Source organism: Balaenoptera acutorostrata, chromosome 2 (assembly GCF_949987535.1).
Source record: "Balaenoptera acutorostrata chromosome 2, mBalAcu1.1, whole genome shotgun sequence".
NCBI classification, from domain to species: Eukaryota; Metazoa; Chordata; class Mammalia; order Artiodactyla; family Balaenopteridae; genus Balaenoptera; species Balaenoptera acutorostrata.
In genome coordinates this window covers 146,872,963-146,897,688 of record NC_080065.1, presented here as the reverse complement: position 1 = coordinate 146,897,688, position 24,726 = coordinate 146,872,963, and the positions used below count along the sequence as shown (strand labels likewise).

General features: G+C 42.5%; 1 protein-coding gene across 1 annotated transcript in view; it reads left to right on the top strand.

Annotated features, from left to right (window-relative positions):
- Window positions 1-24,726, top strand: part of ATP10B (ATPase phospholipid transporting 10B (putative)) — a 115,511-nt gene that overhangs the window by 77,455 nt on the left and 13,330 nt on the right. Inside the window, exons 15-20 of the mRNA XM_007171426.3 lie at window positions 5,780-6,101; window positions 8,933-9,009; window positions 10,691-10,816; window positions 18,461-18,661; window positions 20,079-20,159; window positions 21,498-21,602. Of these exons, the coding sequence (XP_007171488.2) occupies window positions 5,780-6,101; window positions 8,933-9,009; window positions 10,691-10,816; window positions 18,461-18,661; window positions 20,079-20,159; window positions 21,498-21,602 (912 nt within the window). The remainder of the gene's footprint in view (window positions 1-5,779; window positions 6,102-8,932; window positions 9,010-10,690; window positions 10,817-18,460; window positions 18,662-20,078; window positions 20,160-21,497; window positions 21,603-24,726) is intronic.

The window sequence follows — 24,726 nt, the reverse complement described above, 5'->3', positions numbered from 1 at the left end:
AGTAAAGTTCCACTATCTCCTTGGCTGATGAATATGGAAAGTAGGTGTTGAGTTGTGTGCTTCTATCAAAGGGAGCAGGACTGTATTAGATGTGTGGTTGTAACAAGGAAAGCAGTGGGTTGCGGTGGGGGCACCCGGAGACCTAGAACATACCATGGGGAGAAGGATGGAGAGAGAGAGGAAGATGGAAGATGGAAAGAACAGCGCAGAAAGAGAGGCAGGAAGGATGATGGAATCTCACTCCTTCACTTTTGCCTGAGGCTGAACTGGACCCAGAATAGACGTTTACAGGTTTCAATTTGGTTTTCATTCCATGAAGAATCCACGTACACATATTTTTTTAAAGAGGTAGTGAACCCTAATAAAAGTGCCAGAGGCCCTTTAGATGAATTGGGAAAATCACGTACTTTCTTGTCAGGTGAACAGATAATACCATGATTAGATTAAACCCCGATGAATTTTCAAAATGAAACTACTCTCAGGGAAATCTTGGCATTAATATCATGCCTCGGAAAGAAAGTAATTTGCAGCTTGCTTGAGTGCTTGATCTCTGTAATAGTGTGGATGTCTGCCTGCCCCACTTGCAATGGAAATTCCATTTGCGATGATCGTTTCACTCCAGCAGATTCCAGGAGGGTATCAACAAGCCTGTGAGTGCTCCTGAGGGGGACAGAGTGGGCTTCTGTGGGTTCTGTTAAAGGCAATGCATTCCTGTAGGAAGCGGAAGATGTCTCTTGATTAATTAGCCAGAGTTCCCAAGGAACTGTGGGCCACGTTCCAAGTTGAGCTCAGTCACTGTCAACAATTTTAAAGCTGTCCACAACCCTCCAAGATGGTACCTGAAATGTTGGGCCCTGCCTACACCCCCAGGCCCACTAAACCTGGAAAATTAGGCTTTCTCATCCCCTTGGAAAAGTAGTAGGTACAGAGATATGTTAAGACAGAAACTGGGGAAACCCATTCTAAATCTCAGACTTATTTAAACCCCAGTTTAATGTGATTACATATTTGGTGGATATTTCCTCCAAGGGTTTTAATCTGCCTGGTTCAATGTAAATTGATTTAGGGCTATGGTTTCTTTGTTATGTATCTTAAAGCTATAAGCAAGCTGTGGGACCTGTCTAGACCTCAGGGTTCTCATCCATAATGTGAGAAAATTACTAATCCATCACTGGAAATGTTGATCTGTCAAGGAATTTTAGAAGGGACTATATAGTATTTGATAGGAACTGGTAATAGCAACTATTATTGTTATTATTAACAACATATATTGAAGGCTTAATATGGTCCAGATACCATATCTCTCTGAAATTCATTCTTCTCATCTGTAGAATAGGGATTAAAAAGATTTATTTCAGAGGCTATTGGGAGGGTTAAATAAGTTCACAGAAGAACAATACTTACTAGCACTGTATTTATATGAGTTAACAAATTACCCCAAAACGTAGCAGCTGAAAACAGTGAACATTTATTATCCCACAGTATGTGTGGGTTATGAGTCCAGGAGCAGCTTAGCTGGGTACCTCTGGTTCAAGGTCTCTCCTGGGGTTGCAGTCAGGCTATCAGTCAGGGATGTGAGCTCATCTAAAGACTCAACTGGTTGGGTCATTTGGTGATGGAGAGGAGTCCTTCTTGCAAGCTCACGGACATGATTACTGACAGGCTTTGGTTCCTCACCACAGGGGCCCCTCTACCGAGCTGCTTCACAACATGACAGCTGGTTTTCTCCAGGGTAAGCCATTCAAGAGAGAGAGTGAGAAAGATTGCCAAAATTGGTAGCCACAGTCTTTAGATAAACTGACCTGGGAAGCAATATCCCATCACTTTTGCAGAATTCTCTTCATTAGAAAGGAGTCATTAGTCATAACCACACTCAAGGGTTGGAGATTACACAAGGAAGGACATGAACACCAGGAGGTGGACATCATTGAGAACCATCTTAGAGGCTGCCTGCCTCAGTACCTGACAGATACTGAATGTTAAATGAATGGTAACGATTTGTGATTATTACATAGAAAATTTGAAATAAGTAAATTCAGAGATTTTATTTTGAACTTTATATTTCCAATGACTTGCTGCAGTCACATGTTGGAGGAATTGACAGCATGCCTCATTTTATTGCACTTCATTGCACTTTGCAGATACTGTTTTTTACAAATTGAAGTTTCATGGCAACCCTACATTGAGCAAGTCTGTTGGCCCCATCTTTCCAAAAGCATTTGATCACTTTGGGTCTCTGTGTCACATTTTGGTAACTCTCGCAGTATTTCAAACTTCTTTAGTATTATTGTATTTGTTATGGTGATCTGTGACTAGTGTTCTTTGATGTTTTAGGGTACCACGAACTGCACCCATATAAGATAGGGAACCTAACTGATAAATGTTGTCGGTGTTCTGACTGCCCCACGGACAGGTTGTTCCATCTCCCCCCACTCTCCTCAGGCCTCCCTGTTCCCTGAGACACAACAATATCAAAATTAGGTCAATTAATAACCCTACAATGGCCTCCAAGTGTTTGAGAGGAAGAGTTGCATATCTCTAGCTTTTAACCAAAAGCTAGAAATTCTAGCTTAAAACCAAAAGCTAGAAATTCTAGCTTAAAACCAAAAGCTAGAAATGATTAAGCTTAGTAAAGAAGGCATGTTGAAAGCTGGGACAGACCACAAGCTAGGTGTCTTGTGCCAGTTGGCTAAGTTGTGAATGCAAAGGAAAAATTCGTGAAGGAAATTAAAAGTGCTACTCCGATAAACACATGAATGATAAGAAAGTGAATCAGCCTTATTGCTGATACAGAGAAAGTTCTAGTGGTCTGGAGAGAAGATCAAGCCAGCCACAACATGCCTTTAAGCCAAAGCCTAATCTAAAGGAAGGCCCTAACTCTCTTCAATTCCATGAAGGCTGAGAGAGGTGAGGAAGCTGCCCAAGAAAAGTTTGAGGCTAGCAGAGGTTGGTTCATGAGGTTTAAGGAAAGAAGCCATCTCCACAACATAAAAGTACAAGGTGAAGCAGCAAGTGCTGATGGTAGGAAGCACAGCAAGTTACGCAGAAGATCTAGCTAAGATCATTAATGAAGGTAGCTACATTAAACAACAGATTTTCAATGTAGACGAAACAGCCTTATAGTAGAAGAAGATGCCATCTGGGACTTTCATAGCTAGAGGGGACAAGTCAATGCCTGGCTTCAAAGGTTGAAAGGACAGGCTGACTCTCTTGTTAGGGGCTAATGCAGCTGGTGACTTTGAGTTGAAACCGATGCTCACTTACCATTCCAAAAATCCTAGGGCCCTTAAGAATTATGCTAAATTTATCCTGCCTATAAATGGAACAACAAAGCCTGGATGACTGCACACCTGTTTACAACATGGTTTACTGAATATTTTCAGCCACTGTTGAGACCTGTTACTCAGAAAAAAAGATTCCTTGCAAAATATTACTGCTCACTGACAATGCACCTGGTCACCTAAGAGCTCTGATGGAGATGTACAATGAGATTAATGTTGTTTTCATGCCTGCTAACATGACATCCATTCTATAGCCCATGGATCAAGGAGGAACTTCAACTTTGAAATCATTATTTAAGAAATACATTCCATAGCGTTATAACTGCCATAGGCAGTGATTCCTCTGCTGGTTGTGGGCAAAATAAATTGAAAACCTATGGAAAGGATTCACCATTCTAGATGCTATTATGAACATTTGTGACTCATGGGAAGAGGACAAAATATCAACACTAACAGGAGTTTAGAAGAAGCTGATTCTAACCCTCATGGATGACTTTGAGGGGTTCAAGACTTCAGTGCAGGGAGTCACTGCAGATGTGGTGGAAATGGCAAGAGAACTGGAATTAGAAGTGGAGCCTGAAGATGTGACTGAATTGCTGCAATCTCATGATAAAACTTTAATAGTTGAGGCGTTGCTTCTTATGGAAGAGCAAAGAGAGTGGTTTCTTGAGGTGGGATCTACTCCTGGTGAAGATGCTGTGAAGATGGTTGAAATGACACCAAAGGATTTAGAATATTATGTAAACTTAGTTCATAAAGCAGCAGCAGGGTTTGAGAGGACTGACTTCAGTTTTTAAAGAAGTTCTACTGTGGGTAAAATGCTATCAAACAGCATTGCAGGCTACAGAGAAATCATTCATGAAAGGAAGAGCCCATCGATGTGGCACACTTCACTGTTGTCTTATTTTAAGAAATCGCCTCAGCCACCCCAGCCTTAGCAACCACCACCCAGATCAGTCAGCAGCCACGGACATCGAGGCAAGACCCTCCCCCAGGAAAAAGATTATGACTCACTGAAGGCTCAGATGATGGTTAGCATTTTTTAGCAATGAAGTATTTTTAATTAATATATGTACAGTTTTTTTAGACATAATGTTATTGTATACTTACTAAACATAACTTTTATATGCCCTGGGAAACCAAAAATTTCATGTGACTCACTTTATGGCAATATTCACTTTATTGCAGTGGTCTGGAACCAAACCCACAGTATCTCCAAGGTATGCCCCTATATACTGTGTGCCAACCCCAAGTTCCAGCAAGGACTACCTTGATCTCTTTCCCAGAAAAGTGCTGTGGGTATAACCACCTGCTCCTGACCTCCTTCCTGTGGCCCCGCTAGGTCCTGTGCACGTCCTATTGCTTTCAGTGCTCAGAGTAGCATCCCCTAAAGGAAGCCTCCAGAACAATGAACTGCAGTCCTACTCACTCCAGAAGAAATTATTCCAAATATTCTCAGAAGCTTCTAGATCAGGGGTCTCCACACTTGTCATTTCAGAACAACCTTCACGATTTTTGCCTAAATCCACATATTCTCTATACTGTTGTTTATTTAATGATTTCATTTAAATAGACTCACTTGGAACTTTTCAAAACTTATTTTTAGAAGAATTTTTTAGCACTACAGTAAATGAAAAATCATCATCCCTTGCCACGGATAAAAGAACACTGCTAAATAAAGACCCCGTGAACAGAACAATGAAATTAAAATTGATAACACAGCTGACTGCCACCACTTTTCTCTATCTTTATTTAAAAGTGATGTTTAAACAAGTGAAAGAGGTATTAAGGATATCTTTAGATCCAAGATCTGTCTTTATCTTTGATACAGTCAAAAGTAATGGAGGAGAATTGATAAGAGGAAATAATTTCTTCACCATGTTTCAAGGTAAACATCAGAAAAAAATCAATAAGACTCACATACATGGTCAGTTTTAACCAGTACGACCAATGCATTTATACAAACAGATAAACACGCAGTCAGTGTATTTTTTCAGTTAAGAAGCCACAATTCGAGATGACCTTGGGCAAGTTACTAAGGATTTTACTGTTTCAATTTCCTCATCTCGAAACTAAAGTCAGTAATACTCACCCTACCTACCACACAGGAATGTTCTGAGGAACAAGGGAGAACAGAAATGACGTGTGAGAAGTGGAAAGCAGGACACCAGCATGACACATTGTCATCATTTACCATCATATCAGTATCATTTACTACATTCTATCATCCCTGTAAAAGTCCCCCATCTTGCTGAGCTGTCTCCACTCCCATTCCCAAGCCATCTCTCCTATTTTGGCCATTAATTTGGTTCCAAATTACTATTGCTTTGATGCTGTTTGAAATATTGCAGAGAAATGTCAAAATCAGAGAGTGAAATCCCAGGTCATCTCTATGGGGGTAGAGTTTTATAACTCTTTAACTAAAGGATAAAGTGACATTTTTAACCTGTTTCCAATGTTGCTTACTAACAGCAAATTCATTATTCTGCTCTTTATAGGAAACCTGTGAATCCATCCTCAACTTGGTATTGGAAGAGGTAAAGCAATTTCATGGACCACAGAAGCCGGACCACAAGCTCTCTGGGTTCCGCCTACCTTCTGCGACGCCACCCCCCGCCTCAGGAGCTACAGTTCCAGAGGTTGGATTGGTCATCGATGGGAAGACGTTGAATGCCATTTTCCAGGGCAAACTGGAGGAGAAATTTCTGGAGTTGACCCAGTATTGCCGGTCTGTCCTGTGCTGCCGCTGCACCCCACTGCAGAAGAGTTCGCTCGTCAAGCTGGTGCGAGACAGGCTAAGAGTCATGACCCTTTCCATAGGTACCCGTCATGCGGAGATGTGGGGGGGAGCTGGGCAAGGCCACTCTGGACCAGAGGTGAGGGGTCAGGTGTCACCGTCAGGATGCTCAGGCTGAGGGTCATTGTCTTAGTGGGAGAGAGTTCAAAGTGACAATCAAGATGTGGCAGTCAGCAGGTGAGCAGAAGCTAAGCAGAGTGGGAGAGCAAGTCCAAGTTCTCAGGGTGAGCAGGTCTGCTAAGGAAAAGTCAGGACTTGGATGGAGGCCAAAGCCAAGAGGGGCCTCAAGTTCAGAATGTCCAGGTAGCTCAGTATACATTCAGGCCCACTCACTTCTGGGATGCCGACCATGTGCCCTTCAACACTTAACACGTGGCACAATACCACGCACCTCAGGTGCCTGTGGACTTGATATTGTCGAGTGTTGATGGCTAGTGGGGAGATTTTAAAAGTGAAGCTTGTCCCGCATTTAGTGTTGTATATTCATTTCTAAATATAAGACTCCACACAAAGCAAACCCTCAATAAACGCTGGCTTCTTGGTTGTTGAAGAATTTCTCATAGGGGATTAAATTTTAGCCATGGTTGAGGGAGAGAAATTAAGTGTCCTTACTTCAAACCTTCCAGGAACAACCAAAGCTGGTTTACAAGAACCTTCACGATCTGGGCTCCATTGTCTCTCCAGCCACCTTCCTCCCCGCAACATTCAGCAGTCCATGTCCCAACCACATGAAGCTGCTTTCCATTCTCCAGGAGCCTCGTCCTCTCTCGCTTCCTGACCTTTGCTCAAGCCGCTTCCTCTGTAAAACCTCCTCCACTCCCGCCTAATGTTCCTTTACTCCGTGGGCTCCCACAGAGTTCCACAGCACTGTTACGCCTTCAGTGCTGGGCTGCTCAGGAGACCAGACGTTTCTTGAGTGGAGGGCCAATGTCAGTCTTACTTAGCTCCATCCCGTGCCCAGCGCACACAGAGCACATGGGAAACGTTGCTTTCGTTTAAGGACATTCTTACAGATGGTTCAGGTTCTCTTCCTCCTACAAAGACATGAAAAGAGATTTTCTTTCCTGGCATTTCAAATAAGGGGCCTACTTTACATTGGTGGTTTTTTTTTTTTTTTTTCCTTTTCTCCTGGTCTTCAGGTAAAAGCAGTTCAAAACCAGAAAAAAAAAAAAAAAAGAGGGAGTGGGCAGAAAGAATAGAGGGAGCAGAGCTTTAGCAACTGCATCCTAATTTTATTCCCTGAATTGTGCTCTTCAAACCTTCAGACACGTTCAAGGCAATAGCCCAGGATTGATTCCCAGAGGTGAGGGACTGGCTTCACTGCCACAGCCGCAGAAACAAAACCAGCAGGGCAAGAAATAGCAGGATTCCACACCTCTGCTTCCACTGCTTTGCTAACAGAAGAGGTTAAAGGGTGGATTTGTTCTGCCATGGGGAAGATGAAAATCATGCACTGCTGTGCTATCAAGGAAAAAAAATAATCATCGTTAGAAGAATAACAGCAACTTACACTGACAAAATTTTTCAGCTTAATGAATTTTGTTGCCAGATAATAAGGAGAAGAAAATTTTCTTCCCCAAATCCATATTCTCTCTAATATCTCATATAAATTGACTTGCAGATTATTATAAGAACCCACTGGAAAAACAGGTGGCGCCAGGAGAAGGAGAAGGATGAAGGCAGTTCAGTCTACAAATCATGGCCCTCAAGCTGAGACTGGCCCAGTGCATATTTCTGTAGAGATGCTAAGAATGGTTTTTGTGTTTTTAATGGTAAAATGTGTAAAAACTATTTGCCTCTCAGCAGGAACAGTTGTTCAGTTTTGCTTCTTGGCCCACAAAGCCTAAAATATTTACTATCTGGCCCTTTACAGAAAAAGTTTGCTAAACTCTAGTCTGATGGATAAGGCATCATAGTCTGGAAAAGCCAGGCTTGTGAGGAAGCCCTCACCGTTTAGAGCTGTGCCGTCCAACATGGTTGCCACCTGTTATATGTAGCTATTTAAAGATAAATTTAAAATTAAATAGAAATTCACCAGCCACATTTCAGTAGTCATAGGGGGCTAATGGTTTTCAAATTGGACAGTAAAGATATAGGACATTTCTATCACAGAAAAATCTGCTTGACGGTGCTGGTATAAAAGGTGGCATGTGTGTGAATGTATTTCCATGCCCTAACCTCCAGTTTCCTGAAACAACTGATTCATTGACTGGGAACTCAAGGTGACTCAATGTACCTCAACCTAAAAAATGAGTCAATCCCATGTTCCTATATTTAGAAACATCACTGAACATTGTCTCTGTCCTTGGGCACCATTGACAATCTCTGATGATTTAGCTGTCTGGCATTCCAGTTGTCTTGATATGGTCAGTATAAGTTCTACTGAGTGAGGGGAGGTATGCTGGCCATGGAAACAGAAAGATCTTAGTTCCAGTGCTTCCGGGTCCCTTCATTACCTGGATTATTACCTTGCCGAGTCCCTGTGTAGCTCAGATTCTCCATTTGCTTCTCAGTGAAGCCCACTGTAACACCTGTGAAGGCCTTTTTGGCAGACTGAAAAGCACTGCCCAGGGCTCACATACCACTGTATTCCCAATACCTAACATTGTACCTAAAAAAAAGACACAATAAATCTTTGGTAAATGATAAAGAAAGAGTAGGGCTTCTTGTCCAAAGAAGAAAAGATCTCTCAGGCTAAATGCCTGTAGCAATGACTCTTCCTATAGGACTATTCAGAGCAACGTTAAAAGGATTCACTTATGCACAAAATAGGGACAATTTAGTGCCACTTGTGTAAAACTTCTCATTGTCACATAGCAGTTGGACCAGGATCTCATGACCTCTCTCCTTTCAGGTGATGGAGCAAATGACGTAAGCATGATTCAAGCTGCTGATGTTGGGATTGGCATCTCTGGACAGGAAGGCATGCAGGTATCATTTACTTCAACTCTACTTGTTACTTTCTTACTCTCCTTCATCCTTATTGGTGGCTTAAGCAATTCCCCACAGTGTTGGAGGAATTTCTACTGAAGAGCGTTGCAGAATTATCATCTGAAAGGCAGATATCCTTGCCTGTACATAACCTCCAGCACCACATCCCTACTGCCCAGTCCTTCAGAATAAAGAGAGTGATCAAAGATGCTTGGCTTCTTATAGACAGCTGGTGATACCCATATTCTAAAGCCAAATAGTACCCAACCATTCAGGGAAAACAAAGCCTTCCCCTGATTCCATGCTTCCTCCCTGTAAACTCCACCCACATCCAAGTTTGCAACGCCCTCTGTGAGCAGTGACAGACGTTAAGGACATCGCAAAATATTTTTCAATTGCCATTTTAGTCGTGGTGGCTAGATGGACCTATAAGTTGCTTGGTATACCTTAAAAGTGTACCAAAATTACTCAAATTCGGCTTGGAATGAGCATACTAACTTCAGCTGCTAATGTTCCCCATTAAGACAGACCCCACCTTGGGGTTTTTTTTTTTTTTTTAAAGAAATCTCCATTTTATTTATTTATTTATTTATTTATTTATTTATGGCTGTGTTGGGTCTTCATTTCTGTGCGAGGGCTTTCTCTAGTTGCAGCAAGTGGGGGCCACTCTTCATCGTGGTGCGCGGGCCTCTCACTATCGCGGCCTCTCGTTGCGGAGCACAGGCTCCAGACGCGCAGGCTCAGTAGTTGTGGCTCACGGGCCCAGTTGCTCCGCGGCATGTGGGATCTTCCCAGACCTGGTCTCGAACCCGTGTCCCCTGCATTGGCAGGCAGATTCTCAACCACTGCGCCACCAGGGAAGCCCCACCTTGGGGTTTTGAACCATTATCAATTGTATTCCCACCACCAGTGCAGACATTAGGTGGTGCCTGAATTTGTTGGTGGGGAGGAACGAACACCGTCACCTTGTGAGTGTCTACCGTAGGCCAGCATTCTATTCGCACTTCACGCTTATTGTCCCAATTAATTTCAGCAGCCACCACCCTGTGTGTTAGGGATTGTTATTCCACTTTTTCAGATGAGGAAACTGAGGCTGAGCGAGGTTAAACGCCCTGAGCAAGACTCGGACCAGGATTTATAACCAGGCACGTCCAAACCTCATACTCTAAAAAAGTACTATGAACTGGGCCTTGTTCTGAGTCATCCCAAGGGCGAAAGACACATTTCAGCTCCATGGAAAGGAAGAGCTATCCACCATCAGCTCCACATGAGACTGGAGCAAATGGCCTGCCTTGGTGGGTGGCCAAGGGTGTGGAGAGGTTTGAGGATCACTTGCATGGAAGCCCCTACTCTCTGGTCAACCATCACATCCCTAGATGGCGCCCAACACGCACTGGTTCACAGTAAAGGCTTATTGGATAAGTGGAAGGAGGTGAAGGGCCAGACCAGACCACTGGTCCCTTCTGACCTGCCCTCCTTGGATTCTAGTGGGGTTTGCATTTCCCAGAGGAGAGGGTGGGGTGTCAGAGTCCATAAGGCCACCCAAGGGTGCTGCACGTGACAAAGGGTCTTTTAGACCCTTCCGGCTGTGGACCCAGAACGGAGCAGCACCCTCGCGGGAGCCTCTTTGATGCCTTGGCAGCTGCGAACGGAAGCTGATGTGTCTGCTGTGCCCTCTCAGGCCGTCATGTCCAGCGACTTTGCCGTCTCCCGCTTCAGACACCTCAAGAAGCTGCTGCTTGTGCACGGACACTGGTGTTACTCGCGCCTGGCCAGGATGGTGGTGTACTACTTCTACAAGAACGTGGTGAGTAGCCCTGCGGTAGCCTCCCGCCCGAGCCTCGGGAGTCCTGGCCCGGGGAGCCCCCTCTCCCCGCTGAAATAGACAAAGCATCTCTATGTAAGGAAATAAGTCGGGCTAACCTGGATTTTCAATCCTGAAACTGTCCCTCACTAGCTCAGTGACCTTGGGCAAGATAATTCAGTTCTCTGGGCCTCAATTTCGTCTTTGATAAAATGGGGCTAGTACTATTTGGTGAGATTATCGTCAAGATTGGCAATACTGTCTGGCGCGCACCCGGCATATAGGAGGCAGCGTGAGTACTCTGGAGTCAGATCAGATTTGGTTCAAATTGAGGCTCCTGTATTTGGTAATGGCTTCATGCCTTAGTTTCCTCATCTGTAAAATGGGGATGGTAATAGTACCTTTCTCACACACTTGCCATGAGGATGAATTGACAGCTTGTGTAGAAAGTGATTAGCGCTTAGTGATCACCCTATAAAGTTAGCCATTCTTTTTTTTATCATTGTTGCTGCTGTCGTAACTCCTAGAGGGCCTCCATAAATGAGGTTTCTTTTCTGACTGCAAGGAAGAAGGATTTGAAGAACAACTCGCCTAACTTGTAGCTTAGGTTTCCTCCCCAGATAGAGTCACCCGGATATGCAAAAGCAGAAGAGTGAAGGGGAGTGTTTAGGATCTTGGGCTTCCACCCAAGACCCTGTGTATCACTTCAACATCCCCAGCATTCCCAAAAAGGACTTCTAAATAAAATACCTATTCGTAAAAATGTTTAGATCAGGGTGACCATCTGGGTTTTAGTCTTGCCTGACTCTAGTATGCTGTGTGAACTTGAAAGAGTTACTTCAACTCTCTGAGCCTTGGTTTCCTCATCAATAATATGGGGAGACTAGGACTCTCTCTTGTCCCTAGAAGTATTATCGAGAGGATTTAGCATCAGAGCTCTGGATCGTACGTAGCACTATACAATCATTTGAAGGTATTATTGTTTCTCTGAAAGATATGTGTGTTTTTGTCTTGTTGATAAGGGCCTAAAGCAGGCACACACCAACTGAGGTATTAAAACCGTCAGAGGCTCTTGTTTGCAAAGCCCTTGATTAACAATGGGCATAGGAAGAAGTCAGAGCACTGCTGTACTTAGGGAGAGAACAGGGCCTGCGTTTTTCATTATCTAGCTTGAGGACCTTTGAATAATCCCCAGGAGACTCCAAATAGAATCCAATTCCTTTTTGCATAAGGAAAAAGGGAGGATTAAGACCAGAGTGATGGAAGGGAAACACAGTAGCCAAGTAGCAGCTACAAAATGGCATATATTTTTTCCTCTCATTCCATTCTCCCAGGCCTGCTTTCAGGCACTGTCACAGTTACCCTGACTCGGGAATAAGCATTTCTGTGCAAAGTTCAATGTATATGTAAATAAGCAGCATGACAAAAAATAATGTAAATTCCATACACTGGATGGTACCATTTCAGCAAGTCCATGCAAACAAGTCTCTATTTGACCAGAAAGACTGTGTAGTTAGAATTCAAAATGCCCCCGTTTAATGTTTTTTCCTTGCCTCCAAAAGAATCATTCTTTTGAATAAGCACAACCTCTTCTCTGCATTAAATTTGTGAAATAGAAAAGGAAACGTTTCCAGCCAGCCATGCTTTCAGAGCTTAAATGATGTTTATTTCCAGCTCAATACCGGGATGGAAATTGCGATACTGATGCTGTATTATCTCCCCTTTGCAATTAGAGGGTGGAGAACTATGACTTCCATATCCGAAACCAATTTCAGAGGGGATTAAAACCCTGCCTGCTCTGAAATGTGAACAATGAATTAATTACTGCACTGTAGCTTCTTGGGAGGAAAAACAGGCGCCCAGTCTCAGCGATGCCATCACGGGGTTCAATGCGCTCTCCCCGGGGTGCAGAGATTCCAGCCAGGCAGAGCAAGTGGAAACGCACAAGGTCCTAACATGACCTGCGGAAGGAAACACACGTTCATGTTAAAACTCCAGGATGCGTGTGAGGACACTAGAACCACCAAGATGTACTTAGTTTGTTCAAATAATTATTGAACATCTGCTGTGTCGGGAACATTATCGGGCACTGGGTATAGAGCAGAGATCTAGACACACATGGTCCCCACTCTCATGAGGCTTACGGTCTAAATCGGGGCTCAGCAAACTTCTTCTGCAAAGGGCCTGCTCATAAATATTGTCTGCTTTGTGGGCCGTATAGCCTCTGTCGCACCGGCTCAGCTCCACTGTGGCAGCTACAGACAATATGCCAATGCATCGTTGTTGCTGTGTCCCAGTAAAACCTTATTTTTGGCTGGACTTGACATGCAGAATGTAGTTTGTCACCTCCTGGTTTCAATAAATCTCAAAATGTGGTTCCTGGACCCCCAGCATTAGCTCACTTCGATGCTCATTAGAAATGGGGCTCCTCAGGCTGCACGCCGGGCCCACTAACTCAAAATCTTCATTGTGAGTAAGATCCCCAGGCGATTCATATGAACATTAAAGACTGACAAGCACTCCTATGGGGGAAAGAAATTAAAATTTTTAAAACATTTTCTTCAGTGCATCTCCCTAGAGTAAGGCCAGGGTGCTACGGATATATCGCCAGGAGACTCTTATCCTCATCAATCCAGAAGAAAATAGCATTTAAACCATGGTCTGAAAGACAAGGATATTTAACTATGAGTTAATCAGTTTCCTGGCCAAGGAGGAGATGTTTGACAACCTGAGTCCTTACAGGAAATATTTCAGGAAGTTTATGCATCATTTTATAGCATACGTTGTATCTAATTCCAAAACCAACTGTAAGAGATTTAGAGTAAAAACACAAAGGCAGTAGGCAAGTTATAAAGGAAACATAAGAGTGTAGATCAGGACCTAGAAAAAGGAGTTTAGTCGCGCCAGGAACCTGGGATAAGACACTATTTTTTTTTTTAACACGAGTGCAAATTGTTTACTGTTACATTCAACAGACATAAACTACTCTGTCAGATTGCTTATACAAGTTTCTAAATGCTTTCTTTCAATTTCTTTACTTGTCTCATCATGGACCAGTAACAAACATTCCTGGGTCAACACAGGTCCATGAACAACACTTGGAGTAGCACTGGTATACATATGTCTCTAACTGAAAATCCCTGGTAGAGCAGAAGAGGCAGAGCAGTATAATGATGTGGTATTAAAAGCCCAAGACTGGAGGTCAGGAACCTTGTATTCTTTTTTTTTTTTTAAGGATTAATACAGTTTCAATTTTTTAATTGGATTATTCCTTTTTAAATTTAATTTTTGTTTTATATAAGAGTATACTTGATTTACAATGTTGCGTTAGTTTCAGGGATACAGCAAAGTGATTCAGTTATACATCTACATATACCCATTCCTTTTCAGATTCTTTTCCCATATATGTTATTAGTAATCATAACAGTAATAATGTTATTACTGATGATTGAGTAGAGTTCCCTGTGCTATACAGTAGGTTCTTGTTGATTATATATTTTATATTATCTATTTTATATAGTGTGTATATGTTAATTCCAAACTCCTAATTTATCCCTCCCCCAACCTTTCCCCTTTGGTAACCATAAGTTTGTTTACAAAGTCCGTGAGTCTGTTTCTATTTTGTAAGTTCATTTATATCATTTTTTTAGTTCCACATATAAGTGATATCATATGATCTTTGTCTTTCTCTGACTTATCTCACTCAGTATGACAATCTCTAGGTCCATGTTGCTGCAAATGGCATTATATCCTTCGTTTCTATGGCTGAGTAATATTCCATTGTATATATGTACCACATTTTCTTCATCCATTCCTCTGTCAGTGAACATTTGGGTTGCTTCCATGTCTTGGCTATTGTAAATAGTGCTGCAGTGAAAACTGGGGTGCATATATCCTTTCAAATTATGGTTTTCTCTGGATATATGCCCAGGAGTGGGATTGCTGGATCACATGGTAGCTGTTTTTAGTTTTGTTTTGCTTTTTTAAACAAGACTCATGTGAAATAATGTTTTTTGTTTTTAATTTTATTTATTTATTTATGGCTGTGTTGGGTCTTCATTTCTGTGTGAGGGCTTTCTCTAGTTGCGGCAAGTGGGGGCCACTCTTCATCGCAGTGCGCGGGCCTCTCACTATCGTGGCCTCTTGTTGCGGAGCACAGGCTCCAGACGCGCAGGCTCAGTAGTTGTGGCTCACGGGCCTAGTTGCTCTGCGGCATGTGGGATCTTCCCAGACCAGGGCTCAAACCCGTGTCCCCTGCATTGGCAGGCAGATTCTCAACCACTGCGCCACCAGGGAAGCCCTGTTTTTAGTTTTTTAAGGAACCTCCATAGTGGCTGTATCAATTTACATTCCCACCAACAGTGCAAGAGGGCTCCCTTTTATCCACACCCTCTCCAGCATTTGTTGTTTGTAGGTATTTTGATGATGGCCATCCTGACCAGTGTGAGGTGATACCTCACTGTAGTTTTGATTTGCATTTCTCTTACAGTTAGTGATGTTGAGCATCTTTTCATGTGCTTTTTGGCCATCCATATGTCTTCTTTGGAGAAATGTCTATTTAGATCTGCCAATTTTTTGACTGGTTGGTTTGTTTGTTTTATATTGAGCTGCATGAGCTATTTGTATATTTTGGAGATTAATCTCCTGTAGGTCACTTTGTTTGTTTGTAAATATTTCCTCCCAGTATTAGGTTGTCAGGGTGATGGTGGCCTCATAGAATGAGTTTGGGAGTGTTCCTTCCTTGCAATATTTTGAAACAGTTTCAGAAGGATAGGTGTTAATTCCTCTCTAAATGTTTGAAAGAATTCGATTGTGAAGCCATCTGGTCCTGGACTTTGGTTTGTTGGAAATTTTTAATCACAGTTTCGATTTCAGTACTTGTGATTGTTCTGTTCATATTTTCTATTTCTTCCTGGTTGGGTCTTGGAAGGTTATACCTTTCTGAGAATTTGTCCATTTTTTCTAGGTTGTCCATTTTATTGGTGTATAGTGATCTCTTACAATCCTTTGTATTTCTGTGGTGTCCATTGTAACTTCTCCTTTTCCATTTCTAATTTTATTGATATGAGCCCTCTCCCTTTTTTTCTTGATGAGTCTCACTAAAGGTTTATCAATTTTATCTTTCAAAGAGCCAGCTTTTAGTTTCATTGATCTTTTCAATTGTTTTCTTCATCTCTATTTCATTTGTTTCTGCTCTGATCGTTAAGATTTCTTTCCTTCTACTAACTTTGGGTTTGGTTTGTCATTCTTTCTCTTGCTGTTTTGGGTGTAAGGTTAGGTGTTTATTTGTGATTTTTCTTGTTTCCTGAGGTAAGACTGTATTTCTATAGACTTCCCTCTTAGAACTGCTTTTGCTGCGTCCCATAGGTTTTGGATGATCATGTTTTCGTTGTCTTTTGTCTCTAGGTATTTTTTTATTTCCTCTTCGATGTGTTCAGTGATCCATTGGTTGTTTAGTAGCATATTGTTTAGCCAGAACATCTAGGTCTGGACTCCAGCTTTGTAACTTATTAGTCTGTAACCCCAGCCCCATTATTTGACCTCTCTGAGGCTCGGTTTTCTCAATTGTAAAATGAGGATAGTAGTGATATCCTCATAAGGATGGTAGATGGACTGAGTGGGTCGGAACAGAGTTTGGCACATAAGACGCGCTTTTGGAGTCTCTGTTGCTGTTGTGTTTGCTGCCGTTGCTATTCTTGGCCTCGTCTGTAGATGGCGTCACTTCCAGCCCTGGCGTCCAAAGGTTCTACAACCTCAAGTCACAGTTCCAGCCCCAACTGGCAGAGGGACTTTGGTGTAGTCACTTACCCCATCTGAGCCACTCAAGCTGCCTGTGTGTACATGGAGATAAGAGTTATTGTCTTACCCAGCTAGCTGCAGAGGAAGAAGCAAGGCAAGCTGCTCAAAGGGCCAAAAAAAAAAAAAAAAAAACAAGCAGTCAAAGCCTCATGCAGTTGCTGAACCCTAGTATCAAGGAGACTTTAGCACTTTGGTTCTTCTTAAACCAATCCTGTCAAGAGCACAAGTGGGTGATGTTGATTTTGGGACTCAGTGTCTGCCCATAGTATATTTCAAACCTACCTACAGCACAGGAAACAGACCAAGCCCTCTCCTTCCCAAATCTCCTCCTCTGAGAAATAACTTCACCAAAACTCATAGGAGAAAAGCCCTCACAGCATCACGGGACTGGAGTGGGAGCGGAGTGATCTAAAGCCCCAGAGCGGCAATGGAGGGGAGCCCGGCCCTCAGAGAGATGCAAGGTCCATCCAGGGTGTCTCAGAGCACCGGGGGTCTCCTTCAGAGCCAGGAAACCTCCCATTAGTCATCTTGGCAGAAAAGCCAAAGGATGGAGTTCCTTGGCTGGAAGAATCTCAGTCAGCATTGTTATTATATAATCCAAAAACGGGACTAAGAGGTCTTGGGGGTGGTTGAGGAGGAAGCTTTGAAAACTCAGGGTCTGGTTGTGCCAGTTCCTAGGTGTGAACACAGGCAAGGAGTAACTGAGTATCTCAGAGCCTCAGATTCTTTGTCTGTAGATAATGTTAAATAATATTATTATCAAGTTATAATATTTAATAATATATAAATATAGTATTAACGATATTATTAGCAATAACATTAATCTTGCTAGGTTGATGGGACAAATTATGTATATTGTACATCTGCTAATGTGGTATATACTAATATAGTATGTCACACACCTGTCACAAATTAACAATCGTGGTGTTAATAAGAATGTTAATATTACTAGTAGTATTACAATACTAAACAGAGGCTTTTAAAAATAACACTGGCCCAGCAATTAGGGAATGAGAATTCTAGCTTGAACACAAACCTGCTGAAAGATTCCTTACAACATCATTCACCCCTCTGTGCCCCAGCCACGTGGAGCTGAGAAGTTCTAGTTCTAATCTCAGGACCGGCTGCCTCTATGACCTTGGTCAAGTCACCAAACCACATCACAGTATGTTAGATAGTAACAGTGACCCAGCCCTTCTCAGGTGAGGAGGTCTTGGGTGGAAAGATCTTTCGAAAGCCTAAAGCAACTTAGGCATAAGATTTTCTTCTTCACCTTTTGAGCTGTGTGACCATGAGGCAAGTGTTATGAGGTCAACCTCCTCATGAAGCCATCCTCCCGCCAGCCTTCCTGCCCACGGTCAAGTCTTTCTAGCGTCCCTTCCTCTTACCATTACTACTAATCACAACTACTGCCTTTTGGTATCACATGTCATGGTCTAGGTACTACTAATCGTATGCGAAAGATGGCAAGATGACGTTCAGAAAGGCTAAGCAATTTGTCCAAGGTCACACCCAACTGGGGTGTGACTCAAGCCAGTACATGACCCAACTGGGGATTCAAAACCAGTCCTCTCTGCCTCCAAAGACCTATGCTCTTAACAACGTATACTTAACAAGTCAGTGGAATTCCTTTCAGGTCCTAAAGGAGGTTAGTAGTAGTAGTAGAAGTGGTAATGGTAGAATCTAAGGGATGAAAATTACCTCCAATCCTTATACAACCTTGCCTGTCACAAACAAGGAAACTGAAGCTCCCAGTCTGAGTAGGGACTTGTCAGAGCTCCTAAGCAGCACCTGGTGACCCGGCTGCCCGCGGGTCCTCACTCACAAGGCCGCATTCTCTGCCTGCAGGGCTACGTCAACCTGCTCTTCTGGTACCAGTTCTTCTGCGGTTTCTCTGGCTCCACCATGATCGATTACTGGCAGTTGATCTTCTTCAATCTCTTCTTCACCTCCTTGCCTCCTCTTGTCTTCGGAGTCCTCGATAAAGACATCTCTATGGAAACGCTCCTGGCGTTGCCTGAGCTGTACAAGAGTGGCCAGAACTCTGAGGTAAGGGGCCCAGGCAGGCGGGGGGGGGGGGGGGGGGGGTGACCTCCAGCTCCTCGAGGTGTCAGAGAAGGAGTGCTGGGCTGGGCTGGCCGTCCTGTGTTCTGGTCACCGCTCTGCCACTTACCTCCCATGTGACCTGGAAACGCTCCTCCCTGTTTCTGGCCTGTTTCTCATTTGCTGTTGAAGGTGATGGACCAGACCAGTGGGTATTTTTCTTTTCAGTTATTTCTTAATTACATCACACATTAATACAGGACTGCCCTAGTTAAAGGGGAAGAGGGCTTACAGAAAGATCCCATCACCCTTATCTGGTCTTTGTCTGTAGGCTTTCAACAGAACGCCCAAGGCTCGGTTTGGGAACCCCTGGACTAAACCCATTAGAACAGTCTCTTACAAGGCGCAGAGGCCACACTGATGCCCTAAATGATCTGGAGAAGTCAGACAGCAGGCAGCCCGACTAGCACAGACACAGGCCAGGAGCTTGGAGGCAGAGAGGGGACCTGACTGCCTCGAAGGGGGAGCTCTGGGAAAAGGGATGTCGATATGCACGAGGGTACCTTTGCACCTGGGGAAAAGGAGGGCAAAGCCAGATGTGGTGCTTGAGAGCTGGTGGTATTTTGGGGACAGCCAGTGAAGAACCAAGCCCCATCCTAACCCAGAGACAGGTGGAGAGCAACACAGCGACCCCAGCACTTCAAGCAAGGGAGACGGGGCGATGGCACGCATACATCCTGGGCCCTTCTAACTGTCTCCTTCCCAGAGGCGAGCTAGCTGCGTAATGTCTTCCTTGAGTAACTAACATTAAAAGAAGTAAATGTGGCAAAAACATACAATGTGAACAGTTTCACTTTTCCCAGGGAAGGCAAGAAGAGTGAAGCACACAATGAGAAAGCTTGTCTCTGAAGCCATTGAGCTCTTGGGAACCCGTGACCCTGGGCTGTGATTGAGAGTTCTCTTTCAGATGCTATTCAGAAACCTCAGAATCTCTAAACTTACCACGTTTGTATTAGCACTAACAATGTGCTAATGAATGATAATCATTCATTATCATTTGGTAATAATTTGGTAATATATTTGGTAGCTGAGCCCTTACTAGCTACCAAAGCACAGCTGCATTTAGACCTCTTGAAACCCAAGGGAATAGTTGGTGGTGTTTTTCTCTACTTTCTAAGGAAGAAGAAACAATTCTCAAAGAAAGAAGTTTAGTGACTTTCACTAAGGTCACACAGTGCTGGAACTTGACCTGAGGTCTGTCACCCCCAGGCCCATGCTCTTAATCGTTCCATTCTATTGCCTCTAAGATAAGAAGCATTGTAAGTGCCGTGTTGTCTAGTCCAGCCGTGCACAAGAAAGTTGCTTACAAAGAACAGAGGCTTGCTTTGATGGTGGTTACTGTTGATGTGTTATTTCCTGGCAGTGCTATAACCTGCTGACTTTCTGGATTTCCATGGCGGATGCGTTCTACCAGAGCCTCGTCTGTTTCTTTATCCCCTACCTGGTAAGTTGTATAGTCCCATTCTAACCATACAAATAGCAGGGTAGAACTGGTCCTGTTTATATGAAATCCCAGAGTAATAGTTTCCTAATAGCATCTTCAGAGCAGGGGCTCCAAAGAGGAGGCCTGCAGACTCCACCCTACCCTGGGTATTCAAAAAGTCAGAATATTTTACCAAAATGTCTTAATTTCTGCCAGCTTCTGAAACACTGAAAGTTATCATTACACTGGGTCATTTTTCCCTTGTGGCGAGAATCCAGGGTTGACTCACTGCCCTGCTTAGATGGGGGGCATGTGCTCCAGTTTGCCGTAGTCCCCACCATGCCCTTTTGTGTCATGCCTGGCCTTCTTCACTCATTTACCACATCTTACTTGAGCACTGAAGGTATTTGAATTTGCAACCCTTGGTTTATATTTAGATTTGTGCTTCCGAGGTCAAGGCAGGAAGTTCTGATAATAAGGAATACTACATTATATGAAATAAAAACAAGAATGCAGATAGTAAGGGATACCAGCCGCATCTCAATTTGGTTCCCCAGTTTAAAGAGTGAGAATTTATATAGCATAGGATATCTGTATTCATCCTAGACAGGGAACTCAGGTGTGGGGTAATTGCTCCCAGGAAACCAGTGGTGTCTAGTTTCTGGCTCATGTTTGTTTGCAAATAGCAACACGATGCGTGTTAAGGTGGGCATTTTGTGCTTTCTTTGAATTTCCTGGTTTAAAATACCCTCCCTGGTCAGGCCTCTGCTTGCCTTTCCTGCTTCATCTTTTGCCCTTACTATGTGCTCAGCAGATCTACCATCTAGGACGATTTGGACTTTTCACCCTGAGTTTTGGCCTTTGTCTGGTCTGCCTTTCCTCTCTCTTTTCAAGAGACTAACTCCTCTTATTATAGTCTCAGCTGATTCCTCTTCTCTACTCCCAGCGTTCCTTGTACTTGCTTCCATTATAGCATTTATACCCTTAAATTGTACCACATTTGCCCTGCCTAGTTGGTCTCTTAACTCCTTGAAAGTGGACACAGCAGTGTCTTTAGCAGTTGGCATTGTGCCTGGTAGGTACTCAGTAAATTCTTTCTTGACTCCTTCTGCAATATTCTGGAATATTCATCATGGCTTCCTTTGCGAATGCTTTTTAAAAAGAGTTTAGTCCTGTCAACTCACTCCTTCTCTTGTCTGTCCCTTGGGTCAGCTCCACCTGATGGCAGCTGGATGCCGTCTCCCCAGCCTGCCCCTCCCTTGACACCTGCCTTCACTGATGTTTTACAATCACTTGTCAGAGCCAAGGCCTTCAGTCCATGGGCACATCTGCCAGTGCCTGTTTGTTCCTCCTCTGCAGACCTACAAGGATTCTGATATCGACGTCTTTACCTTTGGGACACCCATCAACACCGTTTCCCTCGCCACAATCCTCCTGCACCAGGCAATGGAAATGAAGACCTGGGTAAGTGCCCCAGAGCCCTTATGGCCTAAAAATCGCGTTCCTGTTCATCAACCACCTTCAGATTTCTGAGCTGCTTTACTCCATATAATTGATCCACTGGATAAATACATACTGAACTCCTACCTGTGTTCCACTTGTACAGGGATAAAGAGGTAGAGAAGATAAAGCTGCTGGCCTCAACTTTGTAACCATCTAGCCAGGATGAAAAAACTAATTCATAAAGAACAATGAGAGAATTTGTTGCCAAAATACATATTTTTGATTAAAAAATTCAGGGGTGTTTGAGAGACGAGGAAAACATTAGACTGATTGTACTTGAAGCTGTGTTAGGGAGGTATGCTCCCCATTTAACTTGGGGGTACAAGATTAGAAGACTGTCTCCATGTAAGCATATCTCAAGCATGTCCAAATATCACATTTTAGTATCTAAAAAGGTAACACTATCTTTCTCATTAAATTCGACTAGTCAATGATAATTATAAAACAAAGACCTTAAAATTATATGCCAGGTATATATCTACATGATTTAATGTATTATCTTACTTAACCTCCCAGAGCCCTTCGTGTTAGATGGGATTTGGAGCGTTTTGTTGTTTTATTGAGATATGATTGACATACATCACTGTATAAGTTTAAGTTGTACAATATAATATCTTGACATACATATATAGTCGACACTTGAACAGTTTGGGGTTTAGGGGCGCCAACCCTCCATGCAGGGGAAAATCCACACATAACTTTACCGTTGGCCCTCCGTACCTGCAGTTCCACATCCATGGCTTCAATCGTGTAGTACTATTGTATGTATTTAGTGAAAAAAACCTGTGTATAAGTGGACCCGTGCAGTTCAAACCTGTGTTGTTCAAGAGTCAACTGTATAGCAAAGTGATGAATGTTAACTAAACTTACTGTGGAAATCCTTTTGCAATATACGCATGTGTTAGGTATTTTTTTTAATTCCCATTTTATAGATATAGAAATGAATATACAGAGGTTAAGAAACTTTCCCCAAGTAGTTCAAGACAGAAGCAAGTTTGAACCCTGGCCAGCTGACTCTTGACCGTTTAACCTCTGTGCTAATAGTGTGAGAAGGTAAGACTGACTGCTGCAGGGAGACCACTTGACAGAAAGATCTGTCTTTAGCCAAGCTGAAATGGCTCTTTCTGAAAGCATTTGTGTTAACCATTTAGAAGACTTCCCCAAGTAGGCTCAGTGTGTTCCCAGCATTCTGCAGTGGGACTTCCTCCCCACGCCCTAGTATCACAGGTTAGGCCAGGCCCTGACATTGGGCGGTGGCTGATACGAGCCACCCAAGGGAGCTTCCAGATCACGGAGTTCCCATCTGGAAAACCCCTTTGCTCCAATTCATGCTGATGACAGATAGACCAAAATGATGAAAACGAAAAGGCCTAGCCAAGCTTAAGTACAGGATAAATTTCTTTCAGAACCACCAGAAAAACCACTTAGTTTTATCAGAAGCTGTGAGGAAGGCAGACAAGAGTCATAACTTTAATACTGGGAACTGAGCCAAACTAAGGAAACATTTAGAACTCTTGAAAATACAAAAATTTTTGTCATTGAAATTAGACTGGGCACTGGCTAAAAGTAAACTATCAAATTGGAAGGTAGTATTGGGTACCCATCCAGAATGCCACACAAATATGAAAATGTAATCAAGAGGAATGGTGGCTAGAATAAATGGTTCCAGCAGCTACATAATAGGAGTCAGAGTCACAGAAGAACAAGCAAAGAATAGTAGAGAAGCAGTATCTGAAGAGATCATCACTGAGAATGACGATTAATCAAAATAAACCTGGGTATATTGCCTGGTATATCATAGTAAAACTGTACAGTGTGAAAGACAGAGACAATCTTAAAGTCTGCCAGAGACTATGCACAAATTACTTGAAATTTAACAGCAGTTAAAAAAACAGTAGAAACCAAAAAAACAATGGAGTAATTATCTTCAAAGAAAGACCTGAGGCAAAATAACAAACAGTTACACTATCACTTAAGACTAAGTAATAAATGACATTTTCAGATAAACTCTGTAAGGTCTACCACCCACAGACCCTCACTAAAGGAAGAAAGAAACATGCAAGAACATAAAAGCTAAAACTACAAGAAACACATAATGGCCAGGAAGGGCTGTTCAATAGGTAATTAACGTATGCTGAAGACTTCATTGTGAATAGGAAGAAAATAGAAATACACACTTAAATTGTTCCAGAAAAGTCAACATTTATTATCTCCTAAAATTTAAGATTAAGCATAAAGGAGAGGAAAGAAATTAGAGGAATATAGGAAACTGTCAATTCTGCAGGCTGTAGGGAAGAGGAAAAGGTAAGAGCAAAGAAAATGATGGCAAAAATAAAAAATATGTTCAAAATAAAGCCAAATATATCAGTACTCATAATAAATGTAAATAGATTTAATTTGCCTATTAAAAGCAAAAATTATCAGATTGGACTTTTTTCATACAGTGAATATAAAGAGAAATGGAAAAACTTAACAATTCTAGTATGAGGTTTTTATAGAACTCTATCAGAAACAGACATAGATCAAGCTTTGAATAAATTACCACATTTGACCTAATGTAGTTAGAGCTAATATATAAAATCCTGCTCTACACAAATAGTAAACATGCACCTTTCAAAGACACCTGGACCATATACCAAAAATTTAAAGAAAAAGAAGACCAAATTCTAAATCACAAAGGACTCTGAAAGAATCATTATCATAAAGAATGTATTTTCTGACAACAATGCATTTAGATTAAAAACAAGCAATAAAAATATAGCCAAACAAGCCTAACATGACTGGATACTTCAAAAAGCACATCTAAATATGCAATTCATGAGGTCAAGAGTAAATCATGATGGAAATTATACTTATTGCTGCTGAACAACTATAAAAATATTATATATGCAAACTTGTGGGATGCACCTAAAGCTTTTACTATGAAAAACAAAAAGATGAAAAAGAGGTAAGTTAAAAAATTCAACTCGAGGAACTTAAAAAAGTTACCATGTAAACCTAAAGAAAAAGATGAGAGAAAAATCAAGGAAACAATAGGAAAGATCAGTAAGACCAAAACTGAGCTCTTCAAAACCCTAATGAAAAC